At 46.6% G+C, this 16,744-nt stretch overlaps 4 protein-coding genes across 4 annotated transcripts; 1 reads left to right on the forward strand and 3 right to left on the reverse strand.

Annotated features, from left to right (window-relative positions):
• Positions 1-2,053: 2,053 nt before the first annotated feature.
• Positions 2,054-3,788, reverse strand: V1508DRAFT_426889 (mannosyltransferase putative-domain-containing protein). The gene has a single exon (XM_066941627.1). The coding sequence runs from the start codon at positions 3,540-3,542 to the stop codon at positions 2,076-2,078; it is 1,467 nt and encodes a 488-aa protein (XP_066792710.1). The 5' UTR covers positions 3,543-3,788; the 3' UTR covers positions 2,054-2,075.
• Positions 3,789-5,094: 1,306 nt separating this feature from the next.
• Positions 5,095-6,618, reverse strand: V1508DRAFT_25993 (uncharacterized protein). The gene has a single exon (XM_066936427.1). The coding sequence runs from the start codon at positions 6,341-6,343 to the stop codon at positions 5,333-5,335; it is 1,011 nt and encodes a 336-aa protein (XP_066792711.1). The 5' UTR covers positions 6,344-6,618; the 3' UTR covers positions 5,095-5,332.
• A 5,611-nt stretch (positions 6,619-12,229) lies between these two features.
• Positions 12,230-13,715, forward strand: V1508DRAFT_26113 (kinase-like domain-containing protein). Its single transcript, XM_066936431.1, has one exon. It carries the CDS (start codon positions 12,568-12,570, stop codon positions 13,699-13,701), a length of 1,134 nt encoding a protein of 377 aa, XP_066792712.1. The 5' UTR covers positions 12,230-12,567; the 3' UTR covers positions 13,702-13,715.
• A 672-nt stretch (positions 13,716-14,387) lies between these two features.
• Positions 14,388-16,738, reverse strand: V1508DRAFT_26183 (general substrate transporter). The gene is made up of 6 exons (XM_066936436.1): positions 16,523-16,738; positions 16,207-16,467; positions 15,868-16,132; positions 15,097-15,798; positions 14,819-15,018; positions 14,388-14,714 (listed from the first exon to the last, which is right to left on the reverse strand). Exons 1-6 carry the CDS (start codon positions 16,596-16,598, stop codon positions 14,551-14,553), a joined length of 1,668 nt encoding a protein of 555 aa, XP_066792713.1. The 5' UTR covers positions 16,599-16,738; the 3' UTR covers positions 14,388-14,550.
• Between the last annotated feature and the right edge of the window lie 6 nt (positions 16,739-16,744).

The following is a 16,744-nucleotide window of genomic DNA, read 5'->3' on the forward strand; positions in this document are numbered from 1 at the left end:
AGGTTGCTCGGATATTCCGTCAGATGCGCAACCCTAGCCCTTCAGCCCTTGCGGTCCACGGTCGCGACGCGATACTGCGGAACCCGCGAAAAGTCACGGATCTGGAAGAATCGATGACTTCAATACATCGTGGACCTGGGTTCGCTATCATTTTCTCCCCGGATCTCTGGTGTGGAAGATAAGGCGAATCATTTACTTGGCGCGCGTGGCGCGTCGCGTGTTGGCACCAACTGGATCTCCGGATTCATTGCGCGGCATCCCGAGCTCAAAGCACGTTTATTACGCAGGTATGATTACAAGATGGCCCGGTTGGAAGATCCTGAGGTGATTGGCGGCTGGTTTGAGCTCGCACATAACATGATTACGAAATACGCCATTCAAGAGGTGGATATTTAAGACTTCGACGAAATAGCTTCATGACATGATGGGCATTATCTTGACCGGCATGGTGGTCACCAGCGCAGGGTGACATGACGTCCGAAAACGGCCCAGTCCTGGGGACGGGAATGGGTCACTGTTATTCAAGGCGTCAAATACCAAAGAGCGATCTAAGGGCGCATATCGCCTCCTAGTCCTTGATGGTTATGAGAGTCGCCATTCGATACCTTTCGAGCTCTATTGCAATGAGAATAATTATTATTCTTTGTACGTCACCTCACTCGTCTTGGGCTAAAGAAACGGCGAAGTGGCACATGCGGCCAGCCAGGCCATAATTCGCGTACTTGCGACATTATGGTAAGATACCTGAGGAAGAGAATTCTGGGATATTTGAATCGAATTGATAGTGTTATGGTTGTGTTTACAAGGATTGTAGTCAAATAGGGTGATGACGTGTCTCATTCGGTGGTGAAATACGTTCTCGGTTAGTAGCTAGGAGTAACAAATACGTAAAGTAATAATATTGAGATAGTTTAAATGAGTTGTGAATATTCAGTTATTGGGAACAGAAGTTACAAATGATCCCGAGTCTTGTTCAGTGGTTGGTTGTGAGCGGAGTGAATGAATCAGTAATATCGGTTTAGTCGTCACAAGGGCCGAAAAGAATCATGATTTTGGCAATATTTCACCTGTACGGAACCACGCAGCGAGTCGTTTGACAACTGCACCAAAAGAGGAAATTTGTGGATAGGATCATCCAACGTGCAGTTGTTGACGACGGTACTGGAATGGAATGTAATTGGAGTATGACCGATTCCAAGAGGCAATCCTCTTCCACCAACATTGTACGCCATCTAAGAGAAGCTCATTCGATACTGTCTTCGGGCAAACAAGTCGTCGCTCCATCAAAGGCTACTATTACACGCCTGCTCAATAAAAGCGAGGAGAATGCAAATCTGACCCACCAACAGATTCTAGAGAAGAACATTATTCGCTGGGTGGTTGCATCTTGTCAACCTTTTACTGTCATCGAGGCAGCCAAATCTCAGAAAATATTCAACGACATACCGGGAATTTCACTCCCTTCACCTCGCGGCATACCATGCGGCGGAGAATCATGGATGACTTCGAACTATATAGAGCACAAATGAAGGAGGAGCTTTCAGTAGAATGCAAACAATCGCCTTTGTGGCTTAATATTTGGACCAGTAAAATTAGTTATGCGATGATTATTCGCGTTGTTCCAGAAACCTCGCGTCGGGGGCCGCGTTATCCACGCGTAGTCGGACGCTGTGGGAATAAGAGGTACTCAGGCTCAACGGGTACCGATGTTTACTTACGCTAGTCCCAAAGAGGAATGTCCTCTTTGTAATGCAGTGTTTTGTGCAAATTTCAAATGCAAATTCAAACTTTTCATTGGAAACCAAACTCAAATTTAAATTCAAACTAAGCCGTTTGGTCCAAAATCAAGTCTAAATCCGCGATGAAATTTGATAATCGACCTCAGAAACCCTGATGTAGACATCGCACTAGCTGTTAAAGACCGTTTCGGTCTAGCTAAATTTCCTAAAAGGGAGTTGTACATCGACCGTTGCATACTGTATGGAAATGACAACAACAACATTAAATCGAATATCTGTGTCAGGGCGCAATCGAGTGGCAGTACAATCCGACACTCGAACTGGCCAGGTACAGCTTCAAAAATATATTTCCTTACCGTCCTCCCCGTACATGGCATTGTAGTAGTCCTTGACTTTAGCACATGTATCTGTGCTATCCTCACAACCAGTAACAAGTATCTCTTTCCACACTTCCTGCTCTACATCATGCCCGAACCTGTCCACTATACTCTCTTTGGGTCCCCACATCCTCTGGTAATTCCCCTCTGCATCTCTCGTGGGTCCAACGTCTCTAATGATTGTCTTGGGATCCAGCTTGTGGAAGTGATTATGCACAAAAAGCGGACGCGGGGTGGCAGGATCGCTGCTCCGATTCAGACCATTTTCGATCCTCCAGTCATCCCCTGGATGGTACTGCGCCATGGCAACGAGGCCGAACTGACCATTTTTCCAGTGTCCCAACACCCAGGGACGCTCACGCACGTCCCAGAAGGGGCGGTCCAGCGCCATCGCGGCGTGGATGAAGGTCTCCTTGTCGCCTGCGCCGTGAGATCCCTGACAGAGGAGTGGGTAGTAGTAACTGGGGCCGTAATAGTTGTAGTAGGTCATTAAGAGGAGGTCAGCGGCGTGCTTTGACTTGGAAAGTAGGAGCTGTCCGGACTCAGATGATAGGCGAAGGCTGACTGGTGGCTCGGAAATTGACGCAATTTGGAAGTATATAGGGGAAGCGGTGTTTCCGAAGATGTCCGGCCACGTCACTAAGCCGTATGAGCTGTAAGGCTCTGTGAGGAATAGGTCGTCTGGATTGTTTCCGGGGAAGGCATCTGCGTCAAGGAAGAGGACGTCTTCAAAAGACGAGAACAGAATTGCGAAAATTTTGAATTGGAAGTGCTCCAGCTTTGCAACGGAAGGCGCCTTGTTATAGATATCGGTTATAACACGACATCTCGCACCAAGAGAGGGAAATAGCCCTTCACAGATCGTTGAGTCGTATTCGTCCCACGAGCCTAGAAAAACTTCAACGGGAAGTCTGGAACCGCTACGCCTCAACATTCGAAGTGAAACAAGTAAGATAGGCACGTAACGAGGGCCAGCGGTTGTGACGATTCCTTTCGTCTTGCGATTATAGAATAGGTTCGGCGCCTTGTGCAAGGCCTGCTTGACCATAAACGAATGCGAATTCTTAACCGCCTTCTGGTCCTCTGCTGACAATCTCAGAAAGTCGACGCGTTGCTTGTTAGGATTGTGCGGTTCAAATCGCGTCTCTGTGTCATTTGGGGGAGCATGGTCGATTTTGATGTCCGCACAAACGGGGCGTGCCTCCAAGAGTGAATCCGCGAAATTTGTCCAGAACTTGATAAGCTCCGGCGGAAAGTGAGCAGCGGTGAGGTTCCCGCTGGTTGGCAGACGATTGGACAGGAATTGCAACGAACTTGTGCCTCGCAGGTGAAGGTACGAGAATACAAAGCAGAAAGAAAGAAGGAAAATAGTGGCAAGTGCTTTGAAGACCGCTGCTCGTGAATGTGAGCGACGAGTGAGAATCATCGCAGATTTGGAGACGTGGTCAGTATGGAATGCACCTTCGCGGGAAAGAAGATGCGATCACAATAAATGTTGCGATTAAAGGCAACAGCGGAAGAAAATACCTGAACAGGGATAAGAAAGTGCGTGACCGACACAGTAAGAACTTATGGGGACTTGAACAAGAAAGGGGATTTCTAGGGATCAGAGAGTAGACCTTCTGAGCTTAAAGTCGAAATTGAATACTAAGTCCTGAAAGTGAAATATACCAGTCATCATAAAAAACATACAAAGAAAATAGAAACAAGGAGAGACGTCTGAATTACCCTGAGGTGGCAGTTTCTAAATATAGGTCCTATCCTTGTTCTCGATGGTGATTCTGCTGTAGATCCTGATCCTTTTCTAGATATTCTAGTATCCTTGTTCCAGATTCCCCCCTGTTCTATTCTAGGGCCTAGTACCATATCGACCTATAATCGCTAAGTTGTCATGATATGACCGAAATGTCAGGGCCTCGACAGCTCAAGACTACCCCGCATGTTTCATCTTGGGATTCATCCCGCGCACCTGACTGCACCTCCAGGCTCCTGACTCCGCAACCAACAGGTCCGCCGGTCCGGGACCAAGGCTGATTGCACAAGAACTATTGGGTACTAGTCTGCGGTATGAGAGCGGGGCTACGGCAGACCAGCCGCCTGGCTGTCAAAGAGAGTGTAGAGCGCAATATTATAAAAGAAGTTTCCCATAGATAGAAAAAGGAAAAAGCAAGCTTAGACAACCATCAGTAAGATGCCACTACCTCTTGGACGAAGAACTCTTGGACTACACCGACTCGGAGGATATAGTTGCCCCTGTTTGTGACATATATAAGTGCTAAGATAACTCGTACGTAATACTGTAAGTTACGGTTGATATTTTCAACACTCCTCCCTGTTCCTGACGGATAGGGAACGGACAAAGCAGAATGTAACTAACCGAAAATTACGCAGTTCAGGGGCTGACAGGGAAAGAATGAAATTGCACACAAATGAGCCGCACACTTCGAGGCACTTTTCCAAAGCAATATGGCCGCAAGCAACCCTTTTCCATGCTGGTCCAGGGTTTGAGTTGAGTCGCGACAAGGGTTTAAACTCTGTAGCATGGAGTCGAGTCAAAGTCCGAAGTGAGTTGACAAATTTGGCATCCAGAATGCGGTCTTGTGTAGTTGAGATACTGGGTGGTAATATCTGGGCTCAGGGCTCTAACAATTTTGGCCCTGAATGCAAGGATGGTTGCAAGCGACATGTCCGCAGGCTCATCAACCTCGCTCAATCTTTAGTGTCAGCTATCGGCGGATGAGGCGGATGTTATCCGCATAAATATTCGCGCGAACAAGAACTCGCCACTGCTCGATTTCGACGATTTGGCGGATACAGATATCGAACAAATATCCCGAGTTGCGGGAATTGCAAGCAACCTAGCCCTGGAAAGTACGCAGCCTGAAGTTCGGCGTAATTGTCGACGCCTAACCCTCACGCGAATCTGAAAGTTTGTGAGGACTGAATTATCCCTGTGACATAAGCCCAAAGTGGTTTCCTGCGATTTGTGGCACCTTTTTGCGAAGCGGACCCCTGGAGAGAAAGTATTGATTATTGCTCGGATGTCGAATATATCTTCAGTTGAAATTAGGTAATGTCACGATTCGGTCCACTAGTTGCTATACACGTTTTGGAACAGTGCGATAACGAAAGTATGATTGAGATACACAAATATTACTTCATGAGCGCACCTTTTCAACAGCAACAAATTTCTGCACGAAACAAAAAAACCAAAACCTACTGAGTCAATGACAAGTCCAAAACAATCTTCCCCCTCGCATGACCATCATCCAACCGTTTGAACGCTGCCTGAAACTGCTCCAATGGCCATATGCTATCCACTATGGGCCGACAGTTTCCCTGCTCCACCAACTTCGTGATCTCCTCCAGATGCTTTCTGTTGGGCACCATCACAAAGAATACATCTCTCACACCCTCGCCCTTATAGTCCTCCGGACGGACCTGCCTCGGCGGCTGGAAAATGCTCAGGACCACTCCTCCATCCCGGACCGTCCACCACGCGTCCTCAAGGGACTTCCTGCCAATACAATCAATCACGACATCCACTTTGTTCCCGGGCCTCGCCCCCCACTCCCGCAGACTCGTTTCTCGGTAGTTCAGTACCTCGCCAGCCCCCAGCGACCGTACCAGAGAGACATTATTGGAACCACACGTCCCGATCACCGTTGCACCCAGCAGATTTGCCAACTGCGTAACCCACATCCCCACTCCACCGGAAGCAGCGGTGACAAGCACCCGTTTACCCTTCCATGCCTCGCGCGCAGCAATAATATCCCCGGCCCCGTCACCCACGATGCCGGCATGGATGAAGAGGGCCTGCCATGCCGTCTCTGATGAGACCGGTATCGCCGCGCTCTGGGCCCAACTCAAGCCCTTTGGCCGCAGAGCGAGCTCCTCGGTGACGCCGATCGTGTAGTCGCGCGCGTTTCCAGGTCGAATGTAGTTGGTGCGAGCGTAGACTTCGTCGCCCTCACGAAACGGCGAACCCTCCGGAGCAGACACGACGGTGCCGGCGATATCGGGGCAGGGAATCAACTCGCGCGGCTTGGTGGGAGGGAAGTTTTTGGGCCAGAGGAGTTCGCCGGCGCACGGAGCGCAGGCGTGGACGCGGATTAAGTGTTCGGTTGAGTTTCGTTCCGGGGTTGGGAGGGGGGAGGTTGTAAGTGTGAGGTCTGTTGAGGTTGCGCTGGGTTGGAGCAAGCTGCGCATTGTTTTTGGGAGGGACATGGTGGCGGATGATGATGACGTTGAGTATGAGAGATGAAAATGGGCTGGAAGCAAGGATGAGGGCTGAGAGGCTGGTCTCAAGTCAAATCACCAGTCTCGAGGACATTTCAGCTTTTCTACACCCGAGGCAGAAAACATGTCGTAGACTCGTCGCGCATGAAAAATGTGATAGCATTTAGTTACCTAAACCGTGTCACTTGCGTCAGAGAAATCAGGACACGCGAAGAGCGTGATCGGTGAGCCAAACCCAAACTCACGTGATACCTGCGTTCCAAGAAAACAACGCGCGACGCGTCATGTCTACCGTTAGCTATCCAAATACCGAAAATATGTCATACGATATACCATGCCTTACGACACTTATCAAAGACTCCGTTATGACGAAAAGCAAGAGGATGAAAACAGTTGTGATTGCTATTACTCTCGCCCAATGAGGAACCATCAACACAAGACGTGACCGCTTTTGCCTCTGTTCTTCTCTCTGGCCGAGCAAGAGCCCATGGGAAATGCTACGAGAGTCCGCTGACGACAAGGCGATTATCCTAACTACAGGGATCCGTCCTGCCGTTTCACTTATATCTTAGATTCTGGTTTCAGACACGCATCACTCGCGACGATCTTTCTGTCCACGGTAAAGCACGTCGGTCTCAGAGGTCTCTTGATGCTGATGGGGCGTTAGGTCATCTTGAACGAGATATTCGGCATCGTACCGTCAGTATTCTCTAGGTGCATTCATCACGGTCTCATGCTGTTGCTGGAGGATTTGAGTACAAGTATTCAGTGTGTTAAGTAGTATGAGCCATATCGTAATACATATTACCATATATGATATCTTATCATACGAGTTTGATATCATATCATACGGGTTCGCCCAAACTCGTATGATATGATACGATATGGCCCCTGATGTTATGACCGTATATTACCATAAATAACCCTAAACCTTAGACCTTATCTAGGACCGAAGCGTAAACGGTGCCTCGATCTTTTTAGGCTACGATGATAAAAGACTGAAGATAGTTCCGCAAATTTGTGTGTCCAACGTGATTACCAATCTCAACAACACACAATTCCTTTAGATTCGCAGAAATGACTTCGCAGGCCTCTGACTTGCTCTCGCAATTTGATGGCGAATTATTGGAAGTCCTTGGTCCGCCGACTGCTCAAGGACCATCGTCTTCACTAGCTACGTCGACGGCTACAACTACAAAGCCCAGGCGCTATTCTAAAGTTTGGCTTCACACCCGGTAGGCCGTAATGAGGTCATTCTCAACAACAAGGGCACGCCAATTTGGCGATGTAAACATTGTTCGACCGAGTATCAGGAATCTGGCGGAACCGCTGCCATTTCGAATCACTTGAAGCTGCGTCACGATATCGACATATCCTCTACTCAAGAAGCTCGAACTACCTTGATGCAGGCCGATATTTCTGAGGCCTTTAAGAGCGCGCGACAAACACCTGAGTACAAACGTCGCTGCCTCTCTAGTGGTGCTACTCGGGAATTGCACCCAACTGTCGTCGAACAACTATACGTGAAATGGATTAAGACCTGTGGCATCTCATTTCGCATGGCTACTTTACCTGAATTTAGGGCTTTGCTTCATTATCTGAATCCAGAGATTGACAATTGGCTGCTAATTCTGTACCAATAATACGAAACTGGACGTTGCGGAATTACAAAACTCAAAAGGAACTCATCAAAAGTGAAGTTCAACTGGCGCTCTCTAAGGTTCACTTTACAGTAGATATTTGGACTTCCCCAAATGCTCTTGCGATTCTTGGTATAATTGCACACTACGTATCGGAGTCAGGCCAACTACAGCACTGCGTTCTGGCCATAAAAGAGCTAGATGGCAAGCATTGCAGGGGAGAATCTAGGAGTTTGCGTAATGAGTGTCATCAATGATTATGGAATTGCGACAAAAGTTGGATACTTTGTGATGGATAATGCAAGCAACAATGATACGATGATGCAAGCTCTTTCAGAATGTTTGTACAAACGCTTTAGACTAACTTCATCACTAACTCATTTAACTTAGTGCTTTTCGATCAATATGAAATTACATACAACACTCAACATTACAGACTTCGTTGTAACGGTCATATTATCAACTTGGCAGCTCAGTCCTTCTTGTTTCCTACCGACCCCGAAGCTCTTGCTGTAGAGAATAATAGAGCTTTATTGACAACACCTACAGAACCAGAAATGCAACAATGGCGACAAAAGGGACCTCTAGGTAAGCTGCATAATATCGTGGTGTATATTCAGCGGAGTAGTTAGCCAATTTTAGAGAGATTAGTGGTGGCCGTAGCCTTGTACGAGATAATTCTACACGGTGGAACTCTTGGTATATGATGATTAGTACTGCAACGAAGCTCAAGACAGCAATCACCATATTTTGTCATCAATATCGAGAGAATGACGATGACTTATTGTCAGAAAAGGATTGGCAGGATTTGCAAAAAATTCAAGACTTCCTTGTATATTTCTACGACGCGACATTAGTAACAGAAGGACGTAGTGCTACTATTGATAAGGTGTTACCAACAATGGACTTCTGCTTTGAACAGTTTGAGGGGGCAAAGTGTGCCTACATTAATGACCCTTTTATGAGTCCTTGCTGTAACTCTGGTTGGGCTAAGTTGGATAAGTACTATAGTTTGACGGAGAGATCACCAGTGTATATTGCCGCCTTAGTATTGTCGCCGCAATGGAAATGGGATTATATTGACAACAACTGGCCTAAAGAGTTGCATGCACTTTGCCGGAAACAAATGCTTGACTTTGGGATTACAGAGTATAAGTCTACCGCAATCTCAGTTCCTACTCAGTCATCAGAATCGGCTGGTCGTCCCCTGAACTCATTCCACAAGTGGGCGGAGAAGAAGAGAGTGTCTAGCCTTGAGCAGGACGAATACACTAGGTATCTCGTTGCTCCAGTGTTGCCTGAGGTCACAGACCCGCGAGCGTGGTGGTTAGAACCTACCCAGCGGAAGTCTTACCCAGCGCTCTCGATCATGGCATTAGATGTTTTGTTCAATTCCGGCGATGAAGCAATAACGGAGCGTAGGAATCGACTTGGGATCGAGACTATAGAGGCAATTGAGTGTCTCAAATTGTGGTTGGGTAAAGATAGCACTGTATCTTTTGCTGACAGTGGTCTCAGTCTCGATACGTCCGGAGGAGTTGATGAATAGCGATTGAGGTGTTCGTTGGCTTTTGATTTTTAGTTTTTTGTTGTATGCCTTTGCCTTTTCTTGTGCTTGCTGGCACGTTTGGTGTTCGCTAGAATATATATATAGTACAACGTACTCAAGGGCCAAGGAGGAGTTGGACTGAGATGCCCTTACACGATGTCTGACACTAACGAAGTAAAAGGGGGCTTATTTTAGTCCGACGCAATATTTATGACCGACAAGACCCTGAAACCCTGTATAAATTGATCACGTGATACATATTGTCATATATATTACCGTACGATATCATACTATATCAGTCTCATATGATACTAGTTCAAACGAGCTCGTATCATATACGTATTGGTTTGACAAAATGAAGTCATATATGGTAATATCATACTACTTAACAGACTGCAAGTATTTCAGAGGCAGGATAGTGTGGCCCAAGACAGCCGATCTGCAGAAGGTTTCGATGCTGATCCGCCAACAGCACCCAATGCTTCAAAGAGCATTTGGGTTTTGTGGATTGGTTGCATATAACCTGTTCAGGCTGCAGGTGACGCCGAGGTACAGAATATAACGGACGGGTTCCAGAAGCTGCTCCATGAAACAGATGATGACTACGAAATCCTGCCAGACTCCGCATTCCCTGACAACAATAGTCTTCGAAATAAGATAAGGACCCCTTTGAAGTCCAGCTTTAGGGCTTGGCCAGAGGATCCTGTTGAGAGAGCTGCTTTAGCAAGGACAAGCAAGCAGTTTGTTTCTGCAAGGCAGGCTGAAGAATGCCGAGGTCGTGGAGTCAGGGTCGAAAATACTGCTTCGCCCACCAGCAGAAACCCAGCAGACATTATGTTTATGTCAAAGGGAATAACCATCGGTTAAGAAATATCTCACTTTCCAATTAACAGCACATTCCTTAATTGCGCGGAGGGCCTTGTGCAATATCTGAATTTTCCCGTTCAAACAACGCATGGGCCCTGGGGATCCACGTGTCAAATTCTTCTCGAACCATAAATGTGAATAGGTTGTATTCATACCCATATACATTCGTGTTATGTGTCCAGTCGAAGAACGTTAGATGGCCACGTCGTCGAAGTGTTACCACCGGTCAAAAACAAAACCAGAAATCTCGTTTCCTTGTCCATCGACTGACGAAATCTTCTGCAACGATAACGCTTCGTTCCCAAAAACTCCAAAGCCTTTGTAAATGCTTGATCAACTGTGATAGATTTATTCGCAGCACGCTCGTCAGTGTTCTTACTCGAGGCTGACAATTGAAGGGGTGTAATATCCTGTGGACGAACGTGAGAGCTTCCAATCCGTTCCAGTATCTCTCGCCCATTCAAGCTCGTTTCGTTAGAAGCTATCCGTAGAATAGCTGAAGGAGAGTATAATTTTTCTGCCTTTTGTCTGAGAGTATCGCCTACTCTGGAATTTTCTTTATTTGGTCCGAGCGATCTAAATCGTGCGTAAGATGAGTACCATCTGTTTTCGTAATATAATACCAGATAATTGTCCATTTTCATCACACTTTCGGACAACCTTCATCTTGACGTTATATTGATCTGCATCTCGCCGACGAATGTGGCGTCGTTAGTCTCAATTGCCGTGATCCATTTTAGTGTGCGTAGGCTCGCCATACAAGCGGCATTCATATAAATGTACTCGTATTCAACCTGGCACTAGTATTCGTTCTTTTAAATTTGTATATGTTGTCGGCATAATGGAAGTAATCGTCAAATCTAAAGCATACCCATTAGTTTGACTAGCGTGAAACGGATATCATACTCTTTTGGAGACATTATAATTTCATTTGCAAGTGCAAAGAGTTTTCCTCTCCACTGCCGGACGTCGGGGGGGGGGGGGGGTGGCGGGGAATATCTTTAAATATAGAAGTCGCCATTTGAATTTGTGGTGGATATTGAAGCTACGCGACGCCCCGACTATTTAGGCCTTGCACTATTCAAAAAAGTCCCACTTTTTCACACCAATGTTTTGCCCAATCTAGTTAGTCACAACCGAATTGGGAAGAAACACTTTTTTGAGTGGTGCGCTCTTGAAAAAAGTACCACTTTATCACTAGTCCTAATTCAGCCCAAAAAAAGCGCTTTATCGCAAGGGTTCATTTTCCCATACAAACTAGAAAAAGTAGTCAAACCTATTTTTCATCCCGTTTATCGCTAAAAGCAATTAGACTCAACCACTTCTGCAGCTGCGTCACTCCACCTCAACACCACTATCCTCCAACGCCTTCTATTCCATGGATCTTGATGCATTGGAGGATTTATTATTCATCCTAACCTATTCAAGGCATAACAAACGTCGGCGTATACAAAGAGGAGAGGATATCGTTGTAAAGTAGGTTTTGATTACTAGTGAAGCCATACCTATTTGAATGATAAGCTATGCCTATTTTAGCGAAACAGTTACATTTTTTCGCACTTGATTGAGGTCTAAAAAGTCGCACTTTTTGTCACTTTATCTTGCTAAATTAGGAAGGTAGCTAAACCTACTTGAGCGAAAAAGCCGCGGTCGAAAAAGTGGCACTTTTTTGAATGGTGCAGGACCTTACATTTTCTAAATGCGTCAGTGGGTAATGGCACGCCCAGTCATCTAATTCGCCATAAACGTAACTCCGTGATTGCCATCAGTCCCGGTCCCAATCCGCAACTCGACCATATCGGGTTTAGCTCTGCTCAATGGATTTCTTAGCGCGAAAAAATTGTGGGCCTTTTGAAGGTATTCCCGCAAAAAGTCGGGGTGGGACCTAACTCACTCACCTATAGAACGAGAAGGTTAGGGTTATCCAATTTACCCGTCAGGAATGCACACACACACTAGCAAGAAATAGGTACAGCACATTTCCCTCTCTCTGCTCCACATCCCGGATTGAGCCGTGACACAGAAATTTTAAACTGTGGTTTTCACTGATAAATCATCGCACTGTTAGCAAATATTTTGTCGCACACTCACCGCTTTGCTTCTTTCCTCATCATCCCACTGATCCACAAGTATCCCTTCACACATCAAGCAAGAAGATGGCCACGTTGACACCCGTTTCTGTGACTCTGCCCGAAGACAAAGTACCGACTAAGAAGATGGTCAGAGACATTATCGGCACGTTCCTGACGCGAGAATGGCCATCCGTGGATCCAGAGACTCTGACCATGTCATACCACATATTCACCAACGCCCACTGTCACGTGGAGCGACTGAAGCCGTCTACTGGCACACCTGTTGAGCCATTGAAGGTGTTCATCAAATTCCATAGGGAGACCGGGGCGGACATTGAAATCTTCAAGCATCTGGCACCAAGTAAGCATGAGGAAGCACTACTCTGCGACGAGTACGGTCGATCCGGACTGGGAGCCAAAGTGTACGGATTCTTCAAGACACAGGATGGCACACTCGGGAGGATCGATGAGTTCCTGGATGCACGTAACATGGAACCGGAGGATGTTGAGGATGCGGTCATCCGAGCGGATGTTGCTAAAGGACTGGCAATGTTCCATGCCATGGAGACGTCACTGGAGAAAAAGGCAGTGGAGCCATTCTATGAAGCCGTCATCAATGGACTGAAGAAGTACCACAAAATGGACAAGTTGAAGGCACTTGGTAAGGAAGTAGGAGTCAGTGTGGACAATCTGGTTGACTACCACTTTGGGGCGAGGTTGAGGAAAGTGGTGGACAAGCTGGAATCCATAGGAGGGAAGGCAGGATGGTGCATTCATGATATCCAGTTCATGAACGTCTTGGTGAAGAATGATTCGAAGGAAGGAGAGAGCAAAGTTGTCCTGATTGACTTTGAGTTCGTGATGCAGAACTACCGAGCCTTTGACATCGGTGGACACTTCATGCAGAAGATGTTCAAATGGTTCGACGAGGAGAGCAAGATAGCAAATTGCAAGAAGTACACGGAGGAGGAGAAGAGACACTTCTGTGAGGAGTACGCCAGACAGTGGAACAAACTGACCGGGGATTCGGATACAGGGGATCAAGTGTTCCTGGAATCCGAATACGGATACATGTTGGCCATCACTTTTGATATCCATAACATGCTGTGGTTCATGAATGAACAAGATGACAAGGATCCCTTGAACCTTCTCGGACTCAACAAACTGTTCGATGAGTTTGTGGATCAGTATGCCAAACTTGAGTTGGAAGATCCATGATACAAACAAGATAATCTTAGTCTACAAGTCAACCTACTGTACTGTACAGCTCATGTACTCGAACGTGTTCGCTGATGCTGCGTTTTGAAATTTGGAGATATTTATCCGTCTTATAAAATTTGCACGTTAATGAATCGACATTACTGGGAAAGCGGGATACTTCTAATGAAACGCGAAACGCGGAGACAAGGGGAAACACGTGGGCTAGGCTGGGACTGGACAGTGCAAAATTGCCACTGTCAGAGTGGGTTTCTAGTCGGTGAACTGTACAGTGACCAAATTTACAAAATGGACTAACAAATGTAACAAAAATATTCCAGCATATAACTCCAATATGTTGACGGACAATCTCAATTTCGAGATCACAAGTCCACTGATAGAGTGATAGTTTAATATATATTCGAGCTGGTAAATGAGTATGTGGTGCTGTGGCTGGAATTGTTGGAAAACGCCGTACAGTAGTCCAACATAGACACGATGTTATTATTGGACTTTCCATAATAGATATGTTGTCAGGGCTCATGGTGACTTACGGCTTCTGAAAATGCGCTTGTAGCCACGTTTCGGGTTTTAATGTCTTTCTGTTTGCTTCGCTAAAGCGGTTATTTTCGTTCGTTTGATGTGTTGGGTTCAGGGGCTAGACCCTTGCTTCTGGCGTCTTTTGGACCCTGGGCCATGATTCATGTACGTTCAAATCCTGCCATTACCTCCGGACGGTAAGATTATTGTAAAGAGTCAGATACTATATAAAGATATGGAAGATCATTCTCCAACTGTGCTTTAAGACCGGTTATTTACATTCGGGGACCTTTCTTTAAAGTTTCTGGACAACTACACATCGAACAACCGTCATGCCTGCTCCAGTTCCTCTTTCTCCATCTTTGCATTCATGATTGCCAGATTGTCCATCCTCTCATTGAGCTTTTCGGCAAATTCTTTCTCAGCTCGCCAGACAAGGGGACTCTTACTTGCGAAAAGAACATCCAGATGCTCAAGAGGTCGATTTGCGGTTTCTATATGTCTCTTAGTTACTATTGGCAGACCTCAATATCTGGAATCATGTGAAGCAAGGAATCAACAACCATAAGGGTGGTTAAATTGAAAGAGTAACACATACCGATATAGAAGAAATATATTGGAATGAGCATAGCCAGATTGATCAGTGCAAACAGAATGAATACCCAAAATCCAATTGCGTTAATCAGGTATGGGATGATCTCGTTGATTGTCCCGCCGGCGATAGAGAAGGCAATCGTGGCCAACGCGGCTCCTTTGCTGCGACTGGCCAGAGGGAAGATCTCGGTAGGGTAAACCCAGCTATATAATCGTTTTCGTTAGATCACCAAACTACTGTGGAATGAAATGAAGGTAATAGAGGTGAGAGGATTATCTTACCAGGTAGTCAGCCACGTGCCACCATAAATGAATGTATAGATATATAAGATAGCAGCTACGCCGGCTCCAAATCTGCTCGCCTTGGCAGGATCAATAGTGGTATTTGCCACGGTCTCATGCGAGAGAATGCCTCCCACGATCAGCACAACTCCCATCAGCGAACATCCGATGAGCATCATCTTCCGGCGCCCAACATGATCACACAAGTATATGGAAAGGGCCAGACTGGCGACATAGCCGAACCAGTTTCCGCCGGCAAGGAGAGCAGGCGTATCGCCCTTGAAACCGGAGAGCGCAAACATATTCGGAGCATATACACTGATAAAGTCAATGCCGGTGAATTTCTGCATGATCTGAACGCCCGCACCCAGTAACACCCTTCGACGGGTGTGAAGATTGTCCTTTTTGAATAGCATGCTTGAGAAGCTGACCGAAGTCGATGAAGCCTCATTGCGGATTGCGAACTCGATATCTTGCATTTCCTTCTGTATTTCTTGATCTCCATTGCTGATTCGGCATTGCCGAAGGATAGAACGTGCCCCGTCAAGGTTTCCTTTCATCGCCAGGTATCGAGGTGATTCCGGATAAAACGGAGCTGCTGCTAGAATGATGAGTAGGAAGATGATCTGGAAACCAAGAGGAAACCGCCAGGCAAAGGATTGACTGAGTGTTTTCACGCAAGCAAATTCCATCCAATAAACGCTTGATTAACAGATAACCATCAGCACAAAGAACTGCAATTTCTGCATCAGGAGATAAGAGAATACTCACATTGCGGATCCTGTCATCGCGAGGGTAAACTGGACTGCAACAAAGGCCCCCCGAAGGTGGGGGTCGGCCAATTCCGATGTCCAAACGGGGACGGTGGTGTTGAGATGTCCACATCCGATTCCGCTGATAACTCGACCAAATGCCAGCCATGTAATGTTCTGAGCCGAGGCTAGAAGCACAGCGCCGACGATTCCCCAGAGGCATCCAATTTGAATAGTCTTTAGACGACCGATGGAATCGGCAAGTTGGCCGACCACGAAAGCGCCTTTTGTTCCGATTAGGCATGAGCTATATGGACAATACAAAGTAATATTGACAAGCAAATTGAATTCTTCATACCAATAGCGAAGCCCCCAAACCATAGGCTCACCAAACCACCAATGGCGGCCGCATCTCTGTTGGTGCCCCCTGCGACACCCATTTGTTGCTGATAGTCGGAATTGTTATTGACCTGGCTCATGACCGCGGTATCATAGCCGAAAAATGTAATGGCACAACCCGCGAAAGCGAAAATGGCATATGACATTGACCGTCCACGAAGTCTCAGGAGTCGTGAAGGCGAATATCCACCAGGGATGTACTTGGCAAATACAGATTCGGCTGCAGGGCCTTGTTGTTAGCGAACACTTCAGCCAAGGGAATCGAATATTCAAACCCTGAACTCTGAAAATATCTGCATCGGAATAGTTTTCGATAGTTGCGATATCCTGCTTCGGTGTTCCTGCCTCCATGATTACTTTTTATCCTTGCAACCTGAAGCCTTCATGTTGTTCCTGGTGAAAGTGCCTGCAGCAAACTAATATATAGACCCTATACAAATCTCTCGGACTTCGCCCGGCCTCCGGCTGACCTCCGAGCCCTGCCCCGCACAATACCC

Source organism: Lipomyces doorenjongii (genome assembly GCF_038497915.1).
Source record: "Lipomyces doorenjongii strain NRRL Y-27504 unplaced genomic scaffold V1508scaffold_107, whole genome shotgun sequence".
Classification (NCBI taxonomy): Eukaryota; Fungi; Ascomycota; class Lipomycetes; order Lipomycetales; family Lipomycetaceae; genus Lipomyces; species Lipomyces doorenjongii.

Bases quoted from the DNA above. Each gene is read 5' to 3' on its own strand.
- V1508DRAFT_426889 (XM_066941627.1), bottom strand. From the start codon at position 3,542: ATGATTCTCACTCGTCGCTCACATTCACGAGCAGCGGTCTTCAAAGCA.
- V1508DRAFT_25993 (XM_066936427.1), bottom strand. From the start codon at position 6,343: ATGTCCCTCCCAAAAACAATGCGCAGCTTGCTCCAACCCAGCGCAACC.
- V1508DRAFT_26113 (XM_066936431.1), top strand. From the start codon at position 12,568: ATGGCCACGTTGACACCCGTTTCTGTGACTCTGCCCGAAGACAAAGTA.
- V1508DRAFT_26183 (XM_066936436.1), bottom strand. From the start codon at position 16,598: ATGGAGGCAGGAACACCGAAGCAGGATATCGCAACTATCGAAAACTAT. The intron at 16,468-16,522 runs GTTTGAATATTC...AAGGCCCTGCAG, and splicing joins AGATATTTTCAGAGTTCAGG to CCGAATCTGTATTTGCCAAG. The intron at 15,019-15,096 runs GTAAGATAATCC...ACGATTATATAG, and splicing joins GGCACGTGGCTGACTACCTG to CTGGGTTTACCCTACCGAGA.